The sequence below is a fragment of the Nestor notabilis genome, unplaced genomic scaffold, assembly GCF_000696875.1.
Source record: "Nestor notabilis isolate BGI_N333 unplaced genomic scaffold, ASM69687v1 scaffold7811, whole genome shotgun sequence".
NCBI classification, from domain to species: Eukaryota; Metazoa; Chordata; class Aves; order Psittaciformes; family Psittacidae; genus Nestor; species Nestor notabilis.
The window spans coordinates 30,009-55,232 of NW_009914180.1; the positions used below are offsets into that span (position 1 = coordinate 30,009).

General features: G+C 40.0%; 1 protein-coding gene across 1 annotated transcript in view; it reads left to right on the forward strand.

The window, feature by feature from the left end:
• The window catches only part of GPD2 (glycerol-3-phosphate dehydrogenase 2 (mitochondrial)), a gene marked incomplete at its 3' end in the record, with an annotated part of 40,277 nt that extends 16,635 nt beyond the window's left edge, over positions 1-23,642 (forward strand). Inside the window, exons 6-12 of the mRNA XM_010023522.1 lie at positions 13,237-13,401; positions 14,024-14,168; positions 19,019-19,212; positions 21,240-21,374; positions 21,637-21,812; positions 22,890-23,021; positions 23,481-23,642. Of these exons, the coding sequence (XP_010021824.1) occupies positions 13,237-13,401; positions 14,024-14,168; positions 19,019-19,212; positions 21,240-21,374; positions 21,637-21,812; positions 22,890-23,021; positions 23,481-23,642 (1,109 nt within the window). The remainder of the gene's footprint in view (positions 1-13,236; positions 13,402-14,023; positions 14,169-19,018; positions 19,213-21,239; positions 21,375-21,636; positions 21,813-22,889; positions 23,022-23,480) is intronic.
• Between the last annotated feature and the right edge of the window lie 1,582 nt (positions 23,643-25,224).

The following is a 25,224-nucleotide window of genomic DNA, read 5'->3' on the forward strand; positions in this document are numbered from 1 at the left end:
ACACAAAATTGACTGTAAAGGTAGTTCTTTTCCCTTTTTAGAACTGCATTTACACTATTCATCAGCTTATCAATAGGGGCTTTTGTACTGGGAAGAAGTAGGAGGGACTCTCGACACACACTGGACTCGGTATTTATAAGACTTCTGGCAAAAGCATATGTTGATAATTTCAAGTTGTCTCATACAAAGCCCAGCAGAATGGAAAAAAAAAAAATTATATGTATGTGTGGGATCAGATATGTATAGGTTCTTGTTTGGAAGTAGGATGAGATTTAAAGGATGGACTTGTTTTTTACTTATCTCTGATGGAGAGTGCATGTTCTCTACCTTATTTTTAAGGAAATAAAAGGTTATTTAGAAGCAAAATTTGGTATGGATTTATGTGGTATTTTTTATATACTGTTGCAAGAGCTGCTGTAAATAGCATACAGAGAAGTAATTCAGATTTATTTTTTCATTAACATAACTATCAAACATAACTTAAAACAGTCTAAGGGATCCCAAGAGCATGCAAGAACGAAGTGGTTCTCTTAACTGTAATTACACTTCCCATAAGAGCACTATGACTTGAAATCTATTTATAATCTATTGAAGTTTTTTCTGATTAAATAAATAGTTTGTATGTATTGTAGCTATTTTCTACCCCAGTATTCCAAAGATATGCATTTACAAGATAGTCTTAAAATTAGTCTTTAAGTTTCTTGGACCAATAATTATTTTAAACAGTGTTGGAATAAATCTAAAAATTCAGCACCAATATAGCATGTGGTCTTTTAGTGGAAAACGTCTGTACAGTGATACAGTGCAGAGTTCTACATGCCTGAGGGATATCTGATGGGTTTGTTGCCTTCCCAAGGAGTAAGAAACAAACCTGCAAGCTGCATATTGTAAACCAAGTGTAAAATAGATGGAAAAAAAAAGGGGGAGGAGAGAAAAAAGGAAATGTACCATTTATTGAAGAGTAGTTTAATGGAGAAAGACGACTGTGTAATTGCTCTGTTCATTCATACAAGTTTCATGAAATTGAGTAAAGACTCTTGATGATTCTTCCTCAGAGGAAGAGCTGCAATGCTAGGAGGACTGTCGTGCAAATTTGATGAGAGAATGAAAAATAGACTTAAAGCTTTGCTGACACTGAAACTACTTGTTCGTGCTAGGATAGCTGGACTTACTTTGTTTTCCTTAGAAGACTACAACTTAGTTATCCACGTTCTGATGAGAAGGTAAAGAAATGGTAATTTGCAGCAAGAAAAATAAAAAATCTCTCAAAGCTCCATCAACCCTCAATTTCCTAGGATAAAGTGCTACTGAAGGACTAAAATATCATATTTGTGAGTTTATAATATGCATTTGGGTGCTTCGAGGCTGAACCTAATCCAGAATAAGAACTTTCCAACTACAATGTTAAATCAATTCTTACCTCGCCCCATCTTGGAACTAACTGAGGAATGGAGGACAAAAGGAAAAGGAAATTGAACTTCAAGTAGAGAAGGGAATTGTAAGATTGAATTAAACTTTCAGAAGGATTAGTCATAAAATAGAGCATTAAATAATGGTGAAAAAAGTCTTCAAGCAGGTTATATCTTTATTTTCTCTGTTCATCCCTTCTCTGTTTTCTCTAAATAAGTAAATTGGCCCTTTTAAGAATGAAACGTCCCAACTCATCTGTATGTAGTTTTATCTTGCTTTCTTGCTTTTCTTTATTCCTGTTTCTACTATATTTTCTTTGTATCTGTAGTTCCTAACATCACTTTCTAGCAGTGTCTCACTGTTGGGCATGCTGATCACCACCACCAAAAGGAAGAATTAAAAACATTCATTATTTCAGTTACTTCTTAATTTGATAAAATCACCTGTCCAGTTATGACTTACTGGTGGCAATGTTCTTTTGCAGAGGAAAGATCAGCTCTTTGCTTTGGTTTGTAATTGTTGATCAAACTAGTGGCGTGTCAATCTATTATTTGTGAATATATTTTGTTCTGAAATGTGCTGTGGTCTTAATTACATTTTAAAAACTGTTTATACAGGGTAAAAAAAAAAAAAAAAAGGTACATTATAAATGTTGGAAGTACCAGCACTAGCAAATCACAGGCTTTACCAGGGGCTATTCTTGCTCTGTCTCAGCATTGGGAAACTAAAGCATATGTTGGATGTTAGCCTGGGTGTACACAATGTGTCCTATTTATTCAAGGTTTCCTTTGAAGCTACAACTTACAAGTTTGTTTCTTAGGGGTACATGTCAGACTTCATTTAGCATTTGTTGGTATTAGGATACTCCTGAATAGCAAAAAGGCAACATTTTGGGGGAAGAATGCGGCTGCTATCTGAGCAGTGATCTGTCAGTTCCACTTAGGTAGCTCAAGGAGAACTGGAGAAGAGGCACTGCGGAGACGCTGGGCTGAGAGCTCAAGATCATAGGCAGAATTATTTTAAAGCACTTTAAATGGAAGAATTAATCTCCATTTAAATTATATATAGCTCATGATGTTAAGAACTAGGAAAAACATTAAAACAGAGATCCAACTGGCCAGAATATTTCGAGTTAAAGCATTTAGAAATTCTAAGTGGTGCAGTTCTTTTTAAGATGCATTATTTTTCTATCTCTAGGTGCTTGCAGACTTTGTTAATGCATTTTGCCTTGTAAGATGAGCCTTTAGGTGTGTAAGGAAGATTTGTCTTCTGGAATAAGTCATGAATTTGAGATATTTAGGGCTTTGTTGACCCTGCTCTTTGAATTTAATGCTATCTTACAAAAGCAGGAATTAACATATACTACTTCTGTGGCTGTTTTACAACATCAAGGTATTTTATTGTTTAATGTCTTGTTCTACAGCTTTCCAGTATGCTTGCTGAGGTGTAAGTAATTGTTCTTTATATATTGCATTCTCTGTATTTTTGTATATATTCTCTCCTGAAATATTTTAATATGGAGGTTATTTAATGGTAGAAAAAGAAGCTTTGGCAGAGGATTTAGCTTTTCTTGTTTACAGCAAACCCCATGAGAAATCCTTCCCAGGCACACATGTACGCACACAGACACACATACACACAAAAATCAATGCAAAAGAGTAGGGCATTCATTAAGCTGTCAAAAATGGAATAAATGCTTTTTTTTTTTTTTTTTATATTTAGGCTCTTGTAGCTATTTTTCCTAGTATTTGAGTGTGTCCTGAATTATGAAATGTTACAGCTTTATAATTCATGTTTGACAAATTAATATTTTGAGAATGTTGAGCTGTAATAGGGGTATTACCCTATTACAGATGCAGACAACTGTATGACTTTTTTTTTCCTTCCCTGGATATAAAAACTCTTTGACAGTTTGTCACTAAGAAGACTTTCTATAGGTGAAATACGTGGCTAACCATATTTCTTAGTATTTCAAAACTGAAGCTGGATGAATGAGAGAAGCCTTGCAGGCACACTAACTGTAGGTATAACCTGGAAAATACTATGTGCATTCTCCATATCCCGTTGCTTTCAAATACATTTTGTCCCATGTTCTGTGTAATAGAGTTGTATATGAAACCATGAGCAAAATGGGCAGCCTGCTATGAGAGGGCTTGGAGAGGTAAGAAGAGCTGCCTCTAGTGGAATGCGTGTAAAACAGAATGCAGGTGTCTGGTGGAACCTATAGAAGCCATAGGATTCTCCCTTGCTGACCTTAGTAAAAACACTGGTCGGGATCCCTTATAAACGTTGCTTCCCAATTCTCTGACAAAATCCACTGGGTCTCTGCTTGTAAAGCTTCTTGGCGCATGGTGGCTCAAGTCACACTGTGCTGTAGCCATCAGAGCTTTTTTATAATTTTCAAAAGAGATAAAATCAATTGCCCAAAATGGCTCATGTCTTTAACCCAGTTTTGCCTCTGTCAGGGTGCAGCTGCAGCTGTGGCCCTGCAGGAGTGGCCCTTTGCTCCTAACAAAAGGGACCATGCATCCACAGCACTCCTCTTCCTTGTGCTGGAGGCATCCTTCCCAAAAGCATACCCATGATAACTGCAGCTCCTGCTGTACCTGTAACAATTTAATTGTGTAAGTCAGCCCAGTCAAGCATCCCCAGCTCATGACTGGGAGACATGAAATTCATTGTCATTATTGTCCCTGTCATTTTGGATCATTATATCCTGCTGCAGAATTTTCCTCACTCCAGTGCTTTCTTACCTCCAGGAAGCAGGGATTATGGCTGAGGTTGGGGTGGGGGCAGGACTGTGAACTACATTTACCTCAGGGGAGCCACAGATTAAATTGGCTTTGCTTTCTGACTTGCTGGATTCATCTGTTTGTACGCTGTGGGTTTAAGGTTGGAAATGATGAATATTCTAGTGAATTCTGTGCATTTCTTTTTTTTTTTTTTTTTTTTTTTTTTTTAATGCTCATATAAGCAAAAGATGGGTTTCATGTCTCTTAAGAAGTGAATGGCGAATAATTCTTCAGATCATGTTACCTAAAAGATTTAAGATTATTCCTGAGCAAAACGACATTATTTGCACATTGTGTCACAAACATCTGAGCATTCCCCAGTGTGTCGTGGCTTTTAGGGGAAAGACTCCATTGAAGCATGTAACTCTGCTGTAATTTATATGTGTGCGTTTTATGTGAACTTAATAGTCGGTCATTAGTTAATATGTACACTGTTCCGTACTGCAGGTATGATTATATATCTGTATATTGAAGAAAAATGGATTGTGGGATGCCTGTCCATCATATTGCTCCTTCCCCTGCTCTGGTGGGTGTCCCTGTGCCTGTCAGCATACAGGGATGGAGCCACCCCAGTCCTCGGGAAGGGTTGATAAGGTGCGCATTGCTCATCTTCCTTGCCATGCTCTTCATTTCCCATCAGCAGTTCACCTCACCCAGCACCTCATGGCCTGTTTCTGTATCCCTTCATGCTCACGGTTTCTCTAGGTGTAGGGTGAATTATCTCTATGTGCTGCTGCTTGCCTTCTCAATCAGATGGGGTGGATCCCTCCATCAGTAGCAGCCCTGTCCCTTGCCTGCTTGGTGCATGGGGTGTCTGCTGGCTCACATGCAACTGCCTCTCCATGCGCAGCATGCCACATCCCTGTCCTTGGGAGCAGCACAGCCTCTCATCAGCTCTGGCATGGCACTCCATCCCTCTCATGACTGCTGTTCCCCGCTTGTCCCTCTAGTTCCGGCTGCTCTCCACTGGGTCACGCAGTGGAGGTCAGCGGCCCACCTGCTGAACACATCATTCAGTAGCTGACAAACCCATCACTGCTTCATTTAGGCTTGAAAAATATCTACTGTGGTGTGCAGCACAAAGTTTGCACCGAATCTGAGTTTGCCCCAAATTCAGCTGTTAGTGTGAGAGTTGGGAGTGCTAGTCTGCTCTGATGCCACATGGGTCCACAATAAGCTGTGTTGCCATCATCCTGTTTTTCTGGTGCAGTGGCACAGCCGCAGCAGACCTGCCGTGACAGTTGCTCATGGTGACATTTTAGCACAGTTTCCATAAACTGACAGTGACAGTGTTTAGTTTCATTTTAACACTGTGCTTTTACTTACCCTGACATTGCAATATGATTGTAGTGACAGGTTGAAGGCTGATACAAAGAAGTGGGGAATAACATAATTATAAAGCAGTAGCACAGAACAATAATTCCAAATTTTGTCTCTCACTTGATGTGCCTGGATATTGTGTCTTATTTTTTGTTCCGGTATCTTAGTTTCAATATATCTTTTAGCTTCTGTACTGTAACTTGTCCGTAGACTTGATTAGGCATTCTCAGGCTATTGTGATTTTTATTATTTTTTTTTTAAAGCTTGTATGAGTTTCCTGTCTCTTGATTATGTTACTCATTCATTTGTAACTCTGTTTGTAAGTTGGAACATGTACTTTCATTTCCTGATCTTCGTTGTGATCTTCTTTGGTTTTACCCATACATGCAATTTGTTTAGTCACAGGTTCCTCTATTCCTTTAATCTTGCCTTATGGAAATAGTCTTGATCTTAAGTTTCGTAAGTTTGTCTTGTAAAATGGTGGTGTTATAGTGTCCTGGGTGGTCTCTGTCGTGTGTGCCAAAGCTGTGTGTGTTAAGGTTTGATAAATGTGGCTGTTGTTGGCATATGGGTATCAGCTCTTTCGGATTCTTGAGGAGCAGAACCTGGAAGTCGGATGCTGCTGGTTACCTTTTCATCTCTGACACTCACAGGTAATATGAAAGTTTATTTCTTGTGGTCTAAGCTAGGGCTAAATGGAGGAAGCAAGAAACTATTTAAAATGACTGCTACTGGATTATTTAAACTTGATGTGTCAAATCTGAGTTTGAATCTGCTAGAATACTTGTGAGAAGACCAAACTCAAGGCTTTCCATTACAGCTCCTACAAAACAAGGGCTGAAAATAGATTCATCTTAGGGCAGATCTCAAAGAACTAAAATACGTGGGGTATATGGATTTTTCCAGTGCGTATTTAGATGTGTGTCATTCTTCCCACCTGATTGGGCCATGTTTCAGCAGCACAGATAACACAGTGGAAAGCAGAATTCAAATGATGCGTGATTTGTACGAGATGCATTAGCAGTCTGGTGCGATATTGCTGGGTTGTTACATGTGGGTGTGATAGAATGGAGTCAGCTGAGTCAGAGCGCTTGTCCCTCGGAAGCAGGCCAAGAACAAATGCGTGCGTGCTATGTATCTGAGGAAGTCTGTCAGCTTTCAGCAAATTTTTGACTTCAAATTCAGAAAGCAAGAAATAGTCCAGGTCCGAGGGCGTTCTGAATGACTTGTGACTTAGGAGTCAAATTTGATGTTTACCTCTGAACATTTTACTACAAACACATTCTACTTATGTTTGGGGAAAAGAACTTGCTGAGCTCTTTCTCAGAGAAGTCTGGAGCAATTCTGAGTCACTCCAGCTGATTCATAACGCCTAAACTTGGCTATAACTGATTACCGTATGTACAGCAGATGTTGAGTTCCTGTTTTAATGCTTGTAATAAAACTGTTCATGCAATTAGGCATTTATTTAAAAATTAGAGGATGCGGGCAGGCATGGTAACTTAGTTATGTAGAGTGATGTATAATTATCACTCATCAACCTTAAAATTGGTGAGGTTTTGGTGAGGTTTTAGTAAGGTTTGTATAGACAACAAGAAAACTTTCATGCACATGAAACTATTTGATTTTGTGCTTTGCTTTGCTTTACTGTGAACATGCAGTTATCTAGTGCAAGGCTTTCACAAGTATATAACATATGGGTATGGAAATATACTTGTAAAATATCTTTTAGAATATCAGTGTTCCTGGGGACAGTGGGTGCCATCATTGTGGTGATTCAGTAACATCCCTGTCTTGCGGCTGGGGATAGGTTGTTGGGTATGTTCCAAATTCAAGGGACTACCTTGTGAAGTGCAGTGAAGTACTGTAGTTCAGTAAGTGGTGCTCACTAGTGTCAGTAAAGGAATAACATACAAGCAAGAGATTAATTTGCAAGTATTTGTTGCCTTTATCACCTCTGCTTTTTAAAACAACAAACAACCCTCAACCCCTACTTATAAAATAGCCTATTATTTGTATGGCTGCATTTGGTAGGGATATAAGATTGTGACCATGTTGTGGGCCTGGTTGTCTCATTCAGATATTTCTTTAAATGTATTTTTCCTTTCAAAAGAAGCCTGGTAAGTGGTTCTGTGAAAAGATTTGCCCTCTTGAGAAAGTTCATTAAGACTGTCATATAGCTTCTTGCATGGCTAATTTCCACTCACCATTAAAGTTGACCTCCACAGCAATAACTAGATATGCCTAATCAGAAAAGACTGTAAATTGAGAAAAGGTGAGAAGGCTTTCATGTATGTTGCAGGCACCAACCTGTGCTTTTAAAGCAAGAAGTTTGCACCTCACATACTAGAGCTGTACTGTTGCAGTATGAGCCAGGTGTATTTGGGGCCATCACTGCAATGCTTGTGTGCATTGTTGGTACATGACTGCTTGTTGGGCAGCAGATATAGTAAGTAATAAAGTGTTAGTTCTTAACATAAGAAGGTTAACACGAACACAAGTTACCCTTTTAGGATTGAAAGAGCTTCCAGCATCTTAAAAAGTAAATAAATAAAATGCAGTCACTGGCTACTCAGTGCTGTTTATCTTCAACTGAATAGAGTTGCAGAGGAGGAAGCAGGAATTGGTATAAAAGTAATAGGTGTCAGAGTGTGACAGAGGACAGAACATACCAGAACTGCTGGAGTGCCTTATTAATGCAGTGGTTTTCACACAACTCTACTGAATCAGTCACAAACAAATTTCTAAGTCTGTGGGCTTTGTTACCACTACTGGCTGTGGTTCAGCATTGATAAAAATAAAATTGAATGTACACTATGTGCACTCTGTGGGAGGATTCTTTTAGTGCCAACGGAAACATTGTCTGTTCGTCTTTGAAGAAGTACAACATTTGCTACTAAGGAATGAAAATAGAATTTTCCTAAATTACACACACACAAGAAAAAGAAATTATAAACCAAATGGCATCACTGTTGGTCTTAATGTGATGTAGGACACGCTTATACAAAATGTCTTCACACACTAAATGTCGTCAGTGGTATGTCTTCTAAGAATAAGGTGGGGTATTTTTTTAAAGAGGATTTAGTGATAATTTAATGAAAGCACTTAGGCCAGTGTTTTAATAAAAGCTAGGTTGACTACCCCTAATAAAAATTAAAGCATCACTCTATTGTTACTATATTACAAGCAGATAACAATAATGATTAACAAGATGAATGTTTCTTCCATTTGTTTGAAATATCTTAAAGGATTTAAACATAGTTTTATTTTTGAGAGGTATCATGGGAGGAGTTGCAAAGAAAACTCAGCATATGCCATCAGTTGCCTCTTGGATGCTTTTCCCACAGATGCTGAGGTGAGACTGCCTTTTGCACCACCATTGAGATGTGTCCAGCTGACAGCTGATGTGTGCACAGCACACAGCAAACAAGTGCCCCCAAAATAGCCTCCAGCAACAGTTCTGGACCACCCAGGGCAGGGTGTTAGCAAACATCTGTTGTGGTGAAGGTCATAATTAGAATTTCACTGTATTGCCTACAGGTTAGTTAAGAGATCTTCAGGAGCTTACTCATTTACGGAAAAAGACACCAAATTAATTGGGCTTAGCTGTTTTGTTGTTATAAAATAACTTTTTGACTTATGAAATTTGGGAAAAAGCCCCATGGTGTCATGGAGGGGTTACCTGTGGTAGCAAGGGGCAATCGTTATTTTCATTGTTTTGCTTTGGGGCACTAGTGCCTGGTGTGGCACATGATGGATGCAGAGATATCTTTAGGTGGGTAATCTGGGACCTCCCATGGAAGCTCTTGGTTACCTTCTCATTTACCACACAACTATGGCTTGGGTTTCCCAAGCATCTTCTCAAGGTGGTAACAGTGCTCAGGTCAAGAAAGCTTTACACATCTCTTCTGGAGGAAGTCAAACTTGGAGGCACTTTTATCTTGGGTTTGGAGGATCTCCCACTCTTATCTGGGGACAATGGCATTTAACTGAAGAACTGGAAAGGTTGAGGTGCAGAATCTTTGCTTCATCCTTGCGTTTCTCTCTAGAGTGGTAAGCATCCTCCAAGTACCAGGACACACACAGTCATAGAATGGTTTGGAAGGGACATCAAAGATCATCTACTTCCAACCCCCCTGCCACAGGCAGGGACACCTTCCACTAGACCAAGTTGCTCAAAGTCCTGTTCAAGTGGCCTTGAGCACTTTCATGGATGGAGCAGCCACAGCTTCTCTGGGCAACCTGTGCTGGTGTCTCACCACCCTCATAATAAAGAACGTTTTCCTAATACCCAGTCTAAGTCTACCTTTGAGCTTAAAGCCATTCCCCCTTGTCCTGTCCCTACATGCCCTTGTAAAAAGTCCCTCTCCAGCTTTCTTGTAGGCCCCTTTGGGTATTTCTTACACTGTCTTTAACCAAGTGTGCTGGGACCTTGCTGCTTGATTACTCCTAGCTGTGATGCCAGGCAGGGAGGTGCCCACTATCCCTCATATTCTCCATACCTCCACTGAAGGAGAGGACAGGCATTGGAGCCTGGTTCTGACAGGCCCCGCAGGCTCCCTGAACCACATGCCAGTATCACCCTGTACCATAGCAATACCTCTCATTACTGAGCCACCTCCTGTGCAGGCTGCAAGTGCTACAGAGGGTGTTTATTAGAGAGGAGAGTCTGAAGGACAGGTAGGAAGCAGTACCATTTCATCTTTCTGTTGCTCACATACCACTCTCTTTGAAACAAACATTCCTGACTCCAAAGTAGTAATTAGCTAGTTTTACTTTAATTGGCAGAAAATATGCTTTGTCAGCTGTGAATGGTGCTGTAGTAAGAAATGATTTGGCTGTGGTACCTTTATATTGGGTGGCATGCATAGAGGAACAGCAACTGCTTCTTCAGACATCAAGAAAAAAGATAATTGCATATAAAGTGCAGGGGTTTAATGTAATTGTCTGGGGGAAAATGAGCATGTGTGAATTGGGGGCTTTAAAAAAAAAAAAAAAGCTGTTCTTTGTGTATAAAAACTATTGTACTGTGACTTCCATCTCTACCAAACTGTTGCAGTATTATTCTCCATAGATGATAAATTTCTGAGCCAGTAAGTCACTCTTCATTTCTTTCAAATCTAGACCTCTACAGATCTCTGCTGTTTATACTGTGAAATATTTGAGGACTCTGCACCATGATCACATCAATCTGAAGCCAGTGGGTTTTTCTAGATGTGTAGTTAATCAGGAACAGGTTATTTCCCAGTCCTCCTCCTGCAAATACATTACATAGGCACTCAGACTTCCTTTTCGACAGCTGAGATTTGAGTAATAGCAAGGGGTTTCTTGCATCAGAATAATGATGAGGGGAAAATGGATGAGAGTTTCAGAGAAAGCATGGAAATGTTATCTTGAGCACAGTGGTCCAAATCCTGCAATGCACTGAGTGTATCCTTAAGTCATTCTGATGTTATGGGTATTAGGAGTTTCAACAAAATGCTGAGCAGCTCTTGGATTTGGGACTTAATGAACAGTTGTTACTTAGATGTTTGTTCTTTTTAGAAATCACATCTGTTTTCATGTTATTTATTCTGCTGATTGGCTTCTCTGGATTGCGTTTGGTCTGGACAAATAAGTCACAAAACCGGGAAGAAGCAAGCTTGCAAAATTTAAACAGCAAGACTTCCCACAGACCAAAGCTAACATTGGCTAGCAGTGGGGTTTGGGCTGGTTTTGTGTCATGAATCCACACCCTATGGTAGCTGGAGAAGACCAGTTTGTAGGGTGTACCACCTTACACACTGATGGCAAGAACTAATTGATGGAAGATCAGAAAGAAACTAAGGAAACCTCCTTGGTCCTACGGTCCTTTTACAATGAAAGAATAAGTCCTGCTGCACCGAAATGGGTACTCCAGGGTTTTGTTTATACATAGACAGCACTGGTTTGAGGGTGGCGTTCCTGGTGTCTGCTGGGTTCCTTGTCCTGTAACATCAAGACTTGTAGCACCCTGTGGGTCAGTCAGTCCCCCAGATCAAGCAGCGGCATGAAGAGATGACTCCAGAATGCTGCCCTCTGAAAGCCTTCAACTTTGGGCTAGAGGAGCATTGCCTGTGTTACTCTGAAGCATGTCCTGTATTCTGCTTTACGTAGAAGCAGCTGCTGTAATGCAGCTTGTCGCTGTTCTTTGTCTTTTTTTTTTCTGTCTAGTGCTCCCTCTATATATGAGGTGTACATTCACTCAAGCATGCGTTAAAATGTGAAGGTTTGAGGTAAACCACATAAGGTCATTTTATCCATTCCCCAACAATACCACAGCATAAATGTTGATGTATTTATTTAATGATTTGCCTGCCACTTCTGACAGATGGTTGTTTCATCTTACGCATTTTGTGTGATGGAGTATCCCCAACTTTTCTTGACATCTTGCTCAGTTGTTTTGCTGTTCTTTTATGCGGTTTGTTTTGGGCATTGTTTGCTTAGTTGAATTGGAGTTACTGTTTGTTTCTTCATTGGTGCTTTATCATGTTGCTGTTTCCATATGCTTCACATAACTTTTTTTCTTGTAGTTGAAGACTGATTGCACTGTATCGTCTGGACTGTGTTAGAATGAGGAGTTTGGGGAGGGGACACGGCACCTTCGAGGCCATTGATCCCATCTTTATAACTTTGCCCTTTTAGCTAGGAACAGATTATTTGCGTAGTGGTTCAAGATTGCACAGGCAGAATCAGAAGGACCAAACTTTACATAAACCATTTATACTAAATGTTGGGAATGCTGGCAACATAAATCAACTACAATATCTATTGCAAATTTATCACTTTATCAGTATTATCTTTGATAAAAGTGGTCCAAACACATGGGGAAGTGAACCGTACCTTGGGAAGTTTAGCTGCCTTTTAAATTAATTATTCAGGACACACAGACCCTGGCCCCTTCAATGTATAGTAATTCTTCCCAGCCAGCACCCAGGACTTTTAACTTCAGTGGCAATAATAAATAGGAAAAGTCTCAGGTGAAGCCAGTATTTCCAAGTAATTAATCATCTTCCCCTCATGGTCCCTCCACCTCTTTCTTGGTTTTCTTTAACGAGGGAATTTCAGTAATAAATCTTTAATGATATATGTTAAGAATCCTTCATTAATTCTTGTCTACTTACTTCTCTTTCTTTGATGCTTTATGTTGTATGTTAGGAAGTTAAAATGCATATACAAGAAAAAGCAGTTCTAGAGAGCTGGTAAATTGGCACAGTCTCTGAAAGGTTGTTTCTTGGCTGTTGGATGTTGCGTGGTATATTTGCTAATAGGGATTGTTGATTAATACTGGTTGGAATGTCAAATGAATGCTTGCATACATTTACAGAATTGCAGCATGATTGCACAGGAAAAGGTAAAGAAAAGAAAAAAGTGGTTTGTCTGCTCCTTAGGTGGAGGTGAGCCTGATTCTAAGTTTTATTCTAAGCTAGTTCTCAGTTTCGTATGTTCAGAGGCTGTGCGTGTTGTAAAGTCTTGGGAACCGCAGTGGCCCACATAGGAGCACAGCTGGGCACATTGCTGCTGATGGAGCAGAGGGAATGTATCTTTAAATAATTCTCGCTACATGCGGGCAGCCGTCAAGCCTATTCGATGTGACAGGGACAGATGTGACAGATCGGTTCTGACACACTTCCATACCACAAGTCCGTGGCTGGAGGTGACTGGTGTCCTTCCTCTGGTCCCGTCCCTGCTGCAGGACAGCACAACGACGCACGGATGAACCTCGCCATCGCCCTCACTGCTGCCAGGTACGGCGCTGCCACCGCCAATTACACTGAAGTGCTGCGCTTGCTCAAGACGACAGACCCGGCCAGTGGGAAGGAGCGTGTGTGTGGTGTGCGCTGCAGGGATGTCCTAACAGGTGTGTGCCTTCCTGGCAGTGGTGGGAAGCGGAGCCCTTCAGGAGAGCCTACTCTTCATTAAAGACATACAGAAATAATGAAACAAGGGAGGAGCAGGGAATGCTGCTGTTTGTAAATATCAATGAACTGACAAAGGAGCCATCTTCCCAGAGTGCAGTAGCATACCATTAATGTCAATCATCTTTAACTTCTGTCAGATTTTTCACTCAAATCCTAGCATTTTGGCAGGATAGGCTAAGCTTTACATCCAAACCCTTCTGTCAAGCAAAGATGATGTTGTAAAATGCTACGTGCTGTACAGTAGTAGTCCCATTTACCAAGTCTATGGGTTGAGACTGAAATCTCTCTTGTTTAAGAGGCAGATTTCAGCTGAACTTCTTCCATCCAGTCTCTCTCCTTCTGCCTTTGCAGATAAGATTGAATTTCACTGTAAAACATTTTCTTTCGAATCTGGTGTTATGTGAAAACTTTGTTAATTTTTAAAAATCATTCCAGCTGTTCTGTTCAGACAAGCAGGATATGTTTTACAGTAGGTTAAGTTCATAGATAGATTAATAACAGAAGGTGTCAGTGAGCAGGAAAACAAATGGTTTATGTGATTGATACTGTTTTCTTTCACAGGGCAGGAATTTGATGTCAAAGCCAAATGTGTTATCAATGCTACGGGACCTTTCACAGACTCTGTGCGTAAAATGGATGATCAAGAAGTACCAAACATCTGTCAGCCAAGTGCAGGCGTGCATATTGTGATGCCTGGTTATTACAGGTAACGATATTCAAAGCCTAAACCATTTGTAACAGTCTCTGCTGGTGTCTGTAATAAATAAGCTTGCAGAGATGCATTTGTGGGTTTTATGGTAGCTTTGAATGCATGATTTGATTTTTATTTTGTGGGGTTTTTTTAAAGAGGATTCTGCTCTGTGCTGATTTGAAGATCAATTTCATATATTCCGAAGAAGACTGAAGTCTTGTAGTTCTTACATAAAACTCACCGAGGCAGAATTCCAAAAAAGATGGGCGTTTAGGCAGAGCATCTACAACAGACTTGTGAAAGGCGCCTTTTTCAATAATTAGTTTGAATTGAGTGTACTGGCTGCTTGTTCACTCTCCTTAAGAAAAGAAGCAGCATATGAAATCTTCCAGAGAGGTTGCTGCCTTCACAGAAGAAGTCTTGTCCTGTTAAACATGAAACTCTCTATGCAGTGACACTTTGCCACTGTACTTTGCCATGTTATGACTCCACTCATAATACATATTAACACAGCATGTATGCCATATAATAAGTACTTCAAAATAACACGATTACATTTTGATGCTGCTGTGGCCACTAGCTCATGCACCATTCTGGTGGAGAGGACTTGCCGCCCCTGCTGACCTTGTCACAGAGGTCCCTGTGGCACTCAGTGAGCACGCACTCTGTGGACTCCTGCTTCTGTCCTTATTTGCTGTGAAAACCAAATCCCTTTCTACCAAGCAAGCCTTGTCAGTTGAAACTCAAATATTGCCTTTGGTTTCTGAAGTCATTAGCATCCTAATGGAAATTCACATTTATGGACTTAGCTCAATTCTGTTGATACAGTGCACTTACAATAATGCCTTCCATATCATCATTGCACTCCTCTGTGAATATAAATTTAGACTTCCAGTGCACAACATGTTGTTTTTGCCAGAGCTGTCCCAACAGGACATGACCATGACTGTAAAATTGAGGCATTTCTGGCCTAGTGTAAAATCACTCTTGCATTCTGTTCTTTTTTTGGTGTCTTTCTACATGAAAAATGGGAAAGTGACCTGGTAGCTGCTTGAAAGCACTAGCAATGTGGAGGAATGGGTTGTAATTCTAGTTTCCTCACATGCAGTGAGAAGGATGTGTGTGATTGACTTTATGGCCCTACAACAAAACCATGTAAAGTTTTAAAACTTTGACTCGCTTTGTAAATTCAAAGTAGAAGATAGCTTGGTATGCATGAGAGCTCTAATTTATTTATTCTGTAATAACCTAATAATTTTAATTGGAGATGTAGAGAATTCTTGTTCTCCTTGTTCCCCTGTGTATGTCAGCATGTGGGCATTACTTTTCTTGTGAAATAGTATCTACCCACATGCTGCCTCCACAGTGCAGCTGATTAGATAAAACTGCACTGAATTTCCATGAAGTGGGATAGCTTAAACCAAGGAACTGTCTGCTAAATAGAAAATACTCGTGGTATTTAATGTTAGTTGTATCAGGTCGTCTCTGGGTGCCAAGGAACACTCCTCAGCAAACGAAGATTGTCATTTCACTAAGACCGCTTGCCTTATGGTAAATGTTTTATAGAGAATTTTGGCCCATACTCACACGAATTATTTTTTTTTAAGAGGTAGCGTTTTTAGATATAAACATAGTTAAAGTTTTGTAAAACTAATGTTAACCTAATGCCTTCATTTCCCGTGGGTTTCTTATTCATTTATATTCTTCATTAATAGTCCCAGTATTCCTCCTCTCATGAATCCTATTTTTAGTATACACGTATCTATTCCTGTAGCTGCAGCAAGTCCCTCTCACTGCCTATTGTTTATTATCTGCTAATTGAAAGTGGTTTTTGGCTACCTCTGTTCAGATAGGCTTCCTGCCTGAAATGTGTCTATGGATGAAATACTTTATTTCCCCTCCCTTCTGACAAATGTCAGATGTTTTCTGTCTTTCTTTATTTTTCCTGTCTGCTCTGCATTCCAAATCCCATGTAAAATTGTCTGCTAAACCTTAGTTCTACTCTATGGAAAATCACCTGTTTGTTCTCTAACTGCATTTGTGGTGCATTTGTCAAATGCTTCTTCAAGTAGAGATCTTGCTTGTATCTGTTCTGCTCCATAAAATGCCATGTCCAGGAATGAACCACTTACTGACCTCAACTTCAAGACTTCTGATCTGACCTTCAGTTAAAGTATCCTGTCTTGTTCAGTAGTCTACAGCTTCTTACATTCTGCAGGTACTTTAGTCATCTGTTTTTGAGACTTTTCCCCTTATTTGTCTTATGTTCAATATACATTGTGCAACTTAACTGCGCTGCTTTTTGGAAAAGGAAGCTCCAACCGCATTCAGTTGTTATAAGTCAACTCTTCAATATTGTACAGCTGCTTAAACGTTAGGCCAGGTATCTTGATGGTTGTTTTGCTGACAGCCATTTAAGATCCATCTGTATTACACTCCAAGACCATTTGTCTCTTTATTTCTGTGTAAAGGCATTGCTTTATACTTCATATTAGAGTTTACAGTCCTGAACTTACCCATTTCAGTAGTCCTTAAACACTGCTAGAGAAATCTTACAGTGGCTGGTGCTGCTATACTTCATAGCTCATTCTCACATTTGTAGCCCTAAGAATTCATGTCTTACAAAAACGTGCTGTTTCAGGACTATTTCTGGTGTGCTGCAGATGACTCCAGAGGCATTCCAGGTCAGCCAACATTTGGGTTTTAGGATGCTTCTTTTCAATGGGAAACATCTTATTTTAATTTGTTCTGGTGGCTCTTTAGTTATTTATGTAAGATGGAACAAACATAGCAATGGGAGATTGAGAGTGTGCTTCCTGGGATAGCTAGTAGTCATTAATTCAGTAAATTAATTGGCATATGGAGTACTGTTTCATCCTTTCTCATCATTTGCTGTGTAATCTAATTGAAAACACTTCACACCATTGGTGTGGTGAAACTTAGTTTTGAGTCTTTAGTTGTTTATCTTCCTTATTTTTAAGAGTTTTTATGAGATCACATTTTAAAAAAAAATCATACTTTTGAGAAAATGTCTGAAGTTTTCTGAATATTCTGATATTGTATATTAAACCTCTGGTTTCCTCTGTCTCTAAATCAATAGCTTTTTCATTTTAAAAAGTAATCATTTGTCTGACGTGATTTACCTTTCACAAATCTGTGTTGACTTCCCCTATTAAATTGTACCTCTCCAACCGTATGCTTAAGCTGTCTATAAATATCACCTAAAAAATGTTCTAATATACATGCTATGTATGAAATTTTCAGCTTCTCTTCTAGCCTTTCCAGATATTGAAAACTTACCTTCAGTGATCTTAGACTTCCTAAAAATAATAATTCAGTGGTTCAGCTGGTGGCTCCCTAGAATAGGTAATTCATATCCAAGCAGCTCTTTGTCTGCCTTCAGCTTATAGTGTTAGTAGTTATTTGAGTCCATTGAATTAGTCTCCTCTGATGGTCTTTATCACCCCCTAAATACATACCCTCCTGTCTTCCTTCTGTGAACTTCCTATATGCTCTTTCTTTTACCAGGATCAGAGGCAAAACCTGAAGTCTGCTAACCTGGCTGTAGGTGGTTTTGCAAGTACCTACAGCATTGGAAATGAAAGTTGGCATCTTTCCTTTAAATAAAAATGAATGAAAAAGGGGCAGCTTAAATGTTTCCCTATATAAAAGGTGTTTACTTTGAAGTGTTTACAGAAGCCTTTTGTTTTCTGAAATACAAGCAGAGCTATTTAGTAAGTCATGAGGATAGCTGTGTTTGTACTTGTGGATTTTTGGTGTTTTGGTTTTTTTTTCTTTTTTACATTATATCGGAAAACATTGATACAGAAATTAAAATTTCCCGTATGAACTACTGCTGGTTATCTTCATGTAACTAAACCATTGTTTGTAGCACAGGCATAAACAACTGACAAAGCTCTGAATAGTAGCATCCAGTTAGTGTCTCTCTTGTCTTTTTTTTCTTTTTTCTCACAGCATGGTTCCCTGTTCAGGAATACAGGAGCTGGGAGTATTCTGGGTGTACTTCTTGGTCTGAGTCCCGTGGGAGTCTGGGCATTTGCTCCTGTTGAAGTGGTAGATGGTTAACAGACCCAGGCTGTGGTATTGCTGGATGTTTACTGTTGGAATGTGCTTATAATGCTTATGATTTCAGTGTTGCTGTTCTCTTGTTTTCTTTATGGTTTTCTGTTGTTAACCTTTACCCCTCTCACCTCACCATTACTGCAAATGCAGGTTGAAGTTGTCACTGGGATTCTGTAGGTCTTTACTTTTGCCCTCTATTTAGGGCACAGATAGTTGAGAACTGAGGTTAATGATACTTAATCTTTAATTTTTCTTGTTATATACTTAGATGCATCAAAACAGACCTAGAATCCTGGTTTTCTTCCATTCAAATGTGTATTCTGTTTCAGCCTTCCCTTTCTTTTGTGGCGTAATATAAATGATTGGCCTTTTTTTGATAAAAAGCAGTTGTGCATTCCATAAAAAGTTTTGAGTAATTGCTGGTTTAAAATTTCCAAATGTTTGTATTTGAAATTCCAATGAACACAGCTTTCCAGAGTGAATGGAGATGTGAGATGCCAAAGGCCTGATCACTCGATTTAAGGCTGTGGTCTGCTAACCTGCTTAGCAAAACAAATTCTAGTCATATCTGAGCATCATTTTCAGGTGCCTTATTTCTCAAAAAATCTGGGACTGCTTTTTAAAGTCAGGTGAAATCTCTGATACTTTTAATTTTTTTTTAATCATTTGACCTAGGAACGAAGGTAACACTCTAATACTTTATATGGGGTACAAGATGTGCAGGAACAGAATTCCTGGTGATGCCTGTCCTATTTTGAACCATGTCCTTTCTTTTTTTTCAGCCCTGATCATATGGGTCTGCTTGACCCAGCCACCAGTGATGGCAGAGTGATTTTCTTCCTGCCGTGGGAGAAGATGACTATTGCAGGGACCACGGACAGCCCGACTGATGTCACTTCCCATCCAATACCAACAGAGGAAGATATAAACTTCATTTTGAATGAAGTACGCAACTACCTTAGTGCTGATGTTGAAGGTAAAACTTTGCCCACTCAGTTTTAACCTGAGAAGGTGCGGGTGAGTCTGTGGCATTTCAGTTTGAGTACATTCTGTCTCTCTCTGACTCTGATAACTGTGGTTCTTGTGCATCTGGGTGTTTCTAAAACTAGCACGACATAAGCATCATTGTGATCTATGTTTCAGAGCTATAAAATGATGCTTTTCCAGATACACCTGCATTCTGGCCTCTCCAGGTGGCAGATGAAAGGTTTTGCAGAACTGGAACAGTTCCATCATACATCATGATGAGTACATCAAATAATTCACCTGGCTTTTCCTGACAGAGAAGTTGTCCTGACTTTTCCCATGTCTTTGTTTTTATTTTCATTTTTCTAGGCACTTGATTCTTAACAGTTGACTCTGCTTGATAGGGTAGGTACCTAATAGTGCCAATTTTCAGTGCGAGAGGAAAGTGTGAAGGGCAAGAAGGAGACGTTATAAAAATTACTTGGAGCCAGTTGTTCCCTTCAGTGGCTGAGCTGAGAACACATTTGTTGTAAGAAGCTGGCCTGCTTTGACTTGGTGCTGGTTTAAAGGAGTGAGGCTTCTTTCTTTCTTAGTAATTTTTTATTATTATTTTTTATTCTGTGAAAACATTTATACTTCTGTATTTCTGTTGTATAGCAGCGTTAAAATAAATCTGAAGAGCACTCAGTTAGGAGGAACATTGCAGCATCCTTAGATTGAGGAAGACTTGCTGTCCAGAGATTGGAAATGCTAGATTATTTGTTTTCTGAAGTGGATAATTGATTGACCTGTATTGTATGAAGTTCAGAAGAAGTCCTCAGGAAATGTACCTTTAAGCTTTGTGAGCAGAAGTTAATGTAGGTAGGTGTGGTAGGACAGCAACGTAGCTGGTAAAGGTAAGAATGTGAATAAGACAGAGATTTCATAAGGTATTTTACAGAAGTACATTATGAAGTGGTTAATTCTTTTGAATGAAACCTGCCTAGGTGCACGCTGTTTTTCACATATGCAATTAGCAGTGTTTATAGATTGCTTGTTATTGAATTAACAACTGTGCTGGCCGTATCAACTCGCTGCAGACCTGCCTTTTTGCTGCCAGAGACAGTGCCAGGGTTATCAACTTACACAGGCTTGGATGAGTTCCAACTGTTTAATTATAGTGTCACGCATGCTGCTTTTTCTAGTTTCATTAGTTTATAAACGTAATATGGTATCTTATTTCTGTGATTAACACTTCATTTTGGCAGGTTAAACATGCTGGCAAAGCACCATTGATTTCTGAAATCTATTTTGTGTTCTTTGGGGGAAATTTTTACACCCTTTTACTGATTTTCAATTATCATTTATTTGAAAATTGTATTAAAAAAAAATGTTCCAAAGGCTCCAACATAAAGCAAATTGGTCAGTTTTTCCTATTGCAAATTTAATAAGCAGCAAAATTAATTTCATTAAAATCTATTAGTTTCATGCTTTTTTAAAAAAAAAAAAAATATATATATATATTTTTATTAAGAGACTTTCAGAGGCTAGGGTATTTTCCTGCAACTGCAAAAGGCTTTTGTGACTACCTGGTGCCTTCAGGCTCTCTTCCTCCAAGTTTACAGAGAAGTCAGAGTTGACTTTAGAGATATACTTGTAACTGGACAGGAAGCAGGAACAGCATTGGGGGTTTTCTGAGGCAATGGGTGAGTTTGACAGTTGAATCTCTCTTGGTTGATCAGTTACCAGGATATCTGTGTTTTGTTGGATTTTTAACCAGTGTGAAAAACAGACTTCTCTGACTTTGCTTTGGGCTAGAGAATATTACTGATACCGCTCAGGGCAGTGCTGAGTTTAGTTCTGTAGCCCAACTTATTCCATTACTTTGGAGAATCATCTCCAGCTTTTTGAGTTGCTCAGCTAACAAGCATGATGTGGTGCAGTCCTTGTTTAATAGCAAGTATCTACCCAGAGGCAATGCCACAAAGACCATGGGAGGAATATAAGATAAATACCCATCAGTTCCTGGCTGATTAGCTGATCTTTTGTTCTGGACAGTGAGAAGAGGAGACGTGCTGGCAGCGTGGAGTGGCATTCGTCCTCTGGTCACAGACCCCAACTCCAAAGACACACAGTCGATATGCCGGAATCATGTCGTTGCCATTAGCAATAGTGGCCTTGTCACAATAGCAGGTACTCTTAAAGTGGGAGTTTCTCTTAAAGTATAGCTTTGTTGGGCTTCCCCCAACAAAGTGTATTTTATTCAAAACTTTTTCTTGTTACAGGATAATCCTTCATGCTCCTCTAGCCAGATAATCATCTGCCAGTAGTAGTATGACTGGCTTGTTGGAGCAAGTCTAGTAAGAGTGATGTGATCTACAAAATATATATAGTACATAACAACTTGGTGTTCCCCTTGCTTTCCCCAAATAAAGAGGTAAATGTGTGGTTACAGGTGGGAAGTGGACAACCTACCGTGCCATGGCAAAGGACGCCATTGACGCAGCTATTGAGGCGCACCATTTGAAGGCAGGTTCCAGTAAAACTCTTGGACTGCAGCTGCAAGGGGCTGAGGACTGGAGTCCCACTCTCTACATTAGATTGGTCCAAGACTATGGACTTGAAAGTGAAGTGAGTCATGGTGTCTGTTGATGCTCTGATGTTTCTTTGTTGGAGGGTTTGTTTTTCCACTAAATCTAATACCAGCATAACTTGTTCAAAGGGCTGTTGAACCTGATAAGAGCTTGTTATCTAGCTGGGGGAAAAAAAAATAATGAAAAATTTTAGTAATTGTTCTTTTCTTCCTTTTTCCTTCCTCCTAATCTTGACTGTTTCCTGCTTTAAAATGTTACAACATCCTAGGATCTGTCTTTCTTTGAGCAAAAAAAAATCTGTACCTCAGATATGATCACAGCACAGCAGAATAGTTGGAGCATCATTAGTCACAGTTACACTGATACATACATAGTGGTGTCAGTGCTGGTCTAACCCGTTCTCGACACAAATAGTTTCCTCCCACACAATCAAAATCTAATACTGTCCTGGGTTCAGCTACAGCAGTCATTTTTTCTCCTTCTTAGTAGCTGGTGCAGTGCTGTGTTTTTGACTTTCAGTCTGGGAACAACGCTGATAACACCGATGTTTCTAGTTGTTGCTCAGTAATGTTTACTCTGACCAAGGACTTTCTCAGTCTCCTGCTTTGCCAGAGAGGAGGGGAAGCCAGGAGGAAGCAGAGGCAGGACACCTGACCCAAAGTGGCCAAAGGGCTATTCCATACCACAGCACGTCATGCCCAGTATATAAACTGGGGGGAGTTACCCGGAAGGCCCAGATCGCTGCTCGGGTCGGGCTGGGTATCGGTCGGCGGGGGGTGAGCGGTTGTGTCCTTTTCCCTTGTTATTCCTCTTATCATTATTACTGGTAGCAGTCGTGGTTTGTATTATACCTTAGTTACTGGAGAGCTGTTATCTCAACTCGTGGGAGTTACATTCCTTCGATTCTCCTCCCCATCCCTCCGGGAGCGGGGGGAGGAAGGAAAAGGGGGGGAGTGAGCGAGCGGCTGCGTGGTTCCAAGTTGCCGGCTGGGCTTGAACCACGACAAATACCCTCTTCAGCCTATTTGTTATTGGTGACAAGAGAATTGACAAGAAAAATGCGTGCATTTGATGTGCATTCAAAAGCCTATTGAATTTGTTCTCAACTCCATAGGTGGCTCAGCATCTAGCTTCTACATATGGCGATAAGGCTTTTGAGGTGGCCAAAATAGCCCAAGTTACAGGAAAGAGATGGCCTATTGTTGGAAAGCGTCTTGTATCTGAATTTCCTTATATTGAAGCTGAGGTATGTGGAAAAACTTCGTAATGTTCTCACTTCTCTTCTTTGGATAAGCAGGTTCTAGAGCAGGTCAGTCTTGCTCTGTAAAACATTTCCATAACCCTTTTCCTTTGGTCAGATCCAGATTTTTTTCTGTTCTTGTTTTTCTCCTTCCCTGGAGCATGCTCTATTTTTGTTTGTGTATATACATGTTAATATTTTTTTAAGTAAACATTTGTAATTACATATTTTTTATTTTATATATACATATTTGATGCCAGGTGCATTTTATAAAATGTCCCAAGGAACATTTTATGTTCCTTTATAAAATGTCCCAAGCTTTTCGAACCCTCTGCCTGCCTGAGTGGGAACAAGTTCGTTTTGAATAGCCAGCCTAGCAGCACGGTTTGTGATGCTAAACATAATTTCTGACAGTGCCCGTCTGCCTTCTCATCTGCATTCTTTCCCCTTCTCTTACTCTTCTAGGTTGTCTATGGTGTCAAAGAGTATGCTCGCACAGCAGTGGATATGATTTCCCGACGTACTCGCTTGGCCTTTCTGAATGTGCAGGCTGCAGAGGAAGCCCTGCCAAGAATTGTAGATATAATGGGGAAGGAACTTAACTGGAGTGAGCAGAAAAAAAAGGTACAAAGGGCCTTTTTCATCTGAAACTGTTTTGTTCTTCTTAAGTAGTTTCCATGTTAACAATCTAAATTAGTTGAATAGAAAACTTCAAGTGATGCTTTCTTCCCAAGAGAATGATTCACTTGGCATATTTCACTATAAAGACTTCATCAAAATAGCTGTGAAATGAGTTGGCATTGGCTGGGGGGTGCAGGAGAAAGTGAAGATCTGTGTCCTGTTCTCCAGCTTTAAAAATGAAATCAGACTTGGCATTACTATCCTATTCCTGTATAATTATTTTGTTTACTGACACTTTTCAACAGGTCTGACTCGGAAAAGGAGGATCTTGTAATCTGTGTCACTCGTTTTTGTCTGCTGTGTATTTTGAGAAGTGATGATATTGAGTTTGCATGATTCTCTGGCCTAAATTAACGTTTAAGGTCATTGTTACCTTCCTCTGCCCACAGTGGGTCTGTGCTCAGACAAACCATGTGGGACTCATCTTACTGTTACTTGCAGTCCTGTTAACAGGCTGTCTCTTCTAAGCTGGTTTCTGTGTGCCTGCTCTGTAGTAAAGGTACTTCAGTCAGATCACTTACCCTAATGTGCTGCATGTCTGCTGCATGTGCGTTGAACCGCACCCTACAGTCCTGCTTAGATCTCCACAAATTGACAGGAATACCTTGGATAACTAGCTTAGATGTAGACGTCCCACTTACATGAATCTTGCCCCTTCTGAACCATCATGTCGTTTAAGTTACCAATTATCAATTGTTTCTGTTGTCACAAAAAGAGGCTGCATGTGTAATGCTGTCCTGAGTATGGTGGAGAAGAGGCAGCGCTAGGAGTGCTGTACCCAAATGGGACCTATGGTTTGGGACTTCTTTCACTCCGAAGCAAACAGAACCTGTGAATGCTCACCTAGCTCTTCCACTCCAAAGGGGATGGGAAGTTTCCTTTGGACCTTTGGAAAGGGTTCATGAAACCCTTTAGCAAGGTAGAAGTGTGATTAACATTCTGGAAGGAGCTCATTTGAATCCTGCTAGCCAGAGGACCTGCTGTGGTCCTAAAGCCTCCCCACAGAAGTGCATAAAGAAAGGGTTATCATTATGCCACCGATGTGATCTGCATTGCTTTTGTGCATGTATGTTAAGCAACCTCACAGTTGGAGGTGCTTGACTGAACTCAGGTGTCTCACCCTTACCGAGCAAGATCTGCTCATGTAATAATTTACTGTATTAAAGAAAGCTGTATCAATTCTTCCATAACAATAGACTGGAAAATAGGAAGCTTTCAAAACAAAGAGTTTGAAACCAGCATGATGTTAGGGTTGCATGGACAGTCTTAGCTCCAGCAGCCATAGTTGAGGAGTTAGGCTCTGGTTGTGTTATCACTGTAACCTGCAGGAAGGAAAATAAACGCATACTGCATGCACCTGTAGGACTGGCTAAACCACCTGTGCTTGCATGAGCACCCTAATGCCAGCAAGACAATCTCTGCATTCCCCAAATGCCTGCTGGGCTTGCTTTTGGAAAAGTCTCCTTCTCTTTCAAATGAGGCTAAACCCTCACTGATTTACTGACCATCTCTTCTGTAACCAGTCTTG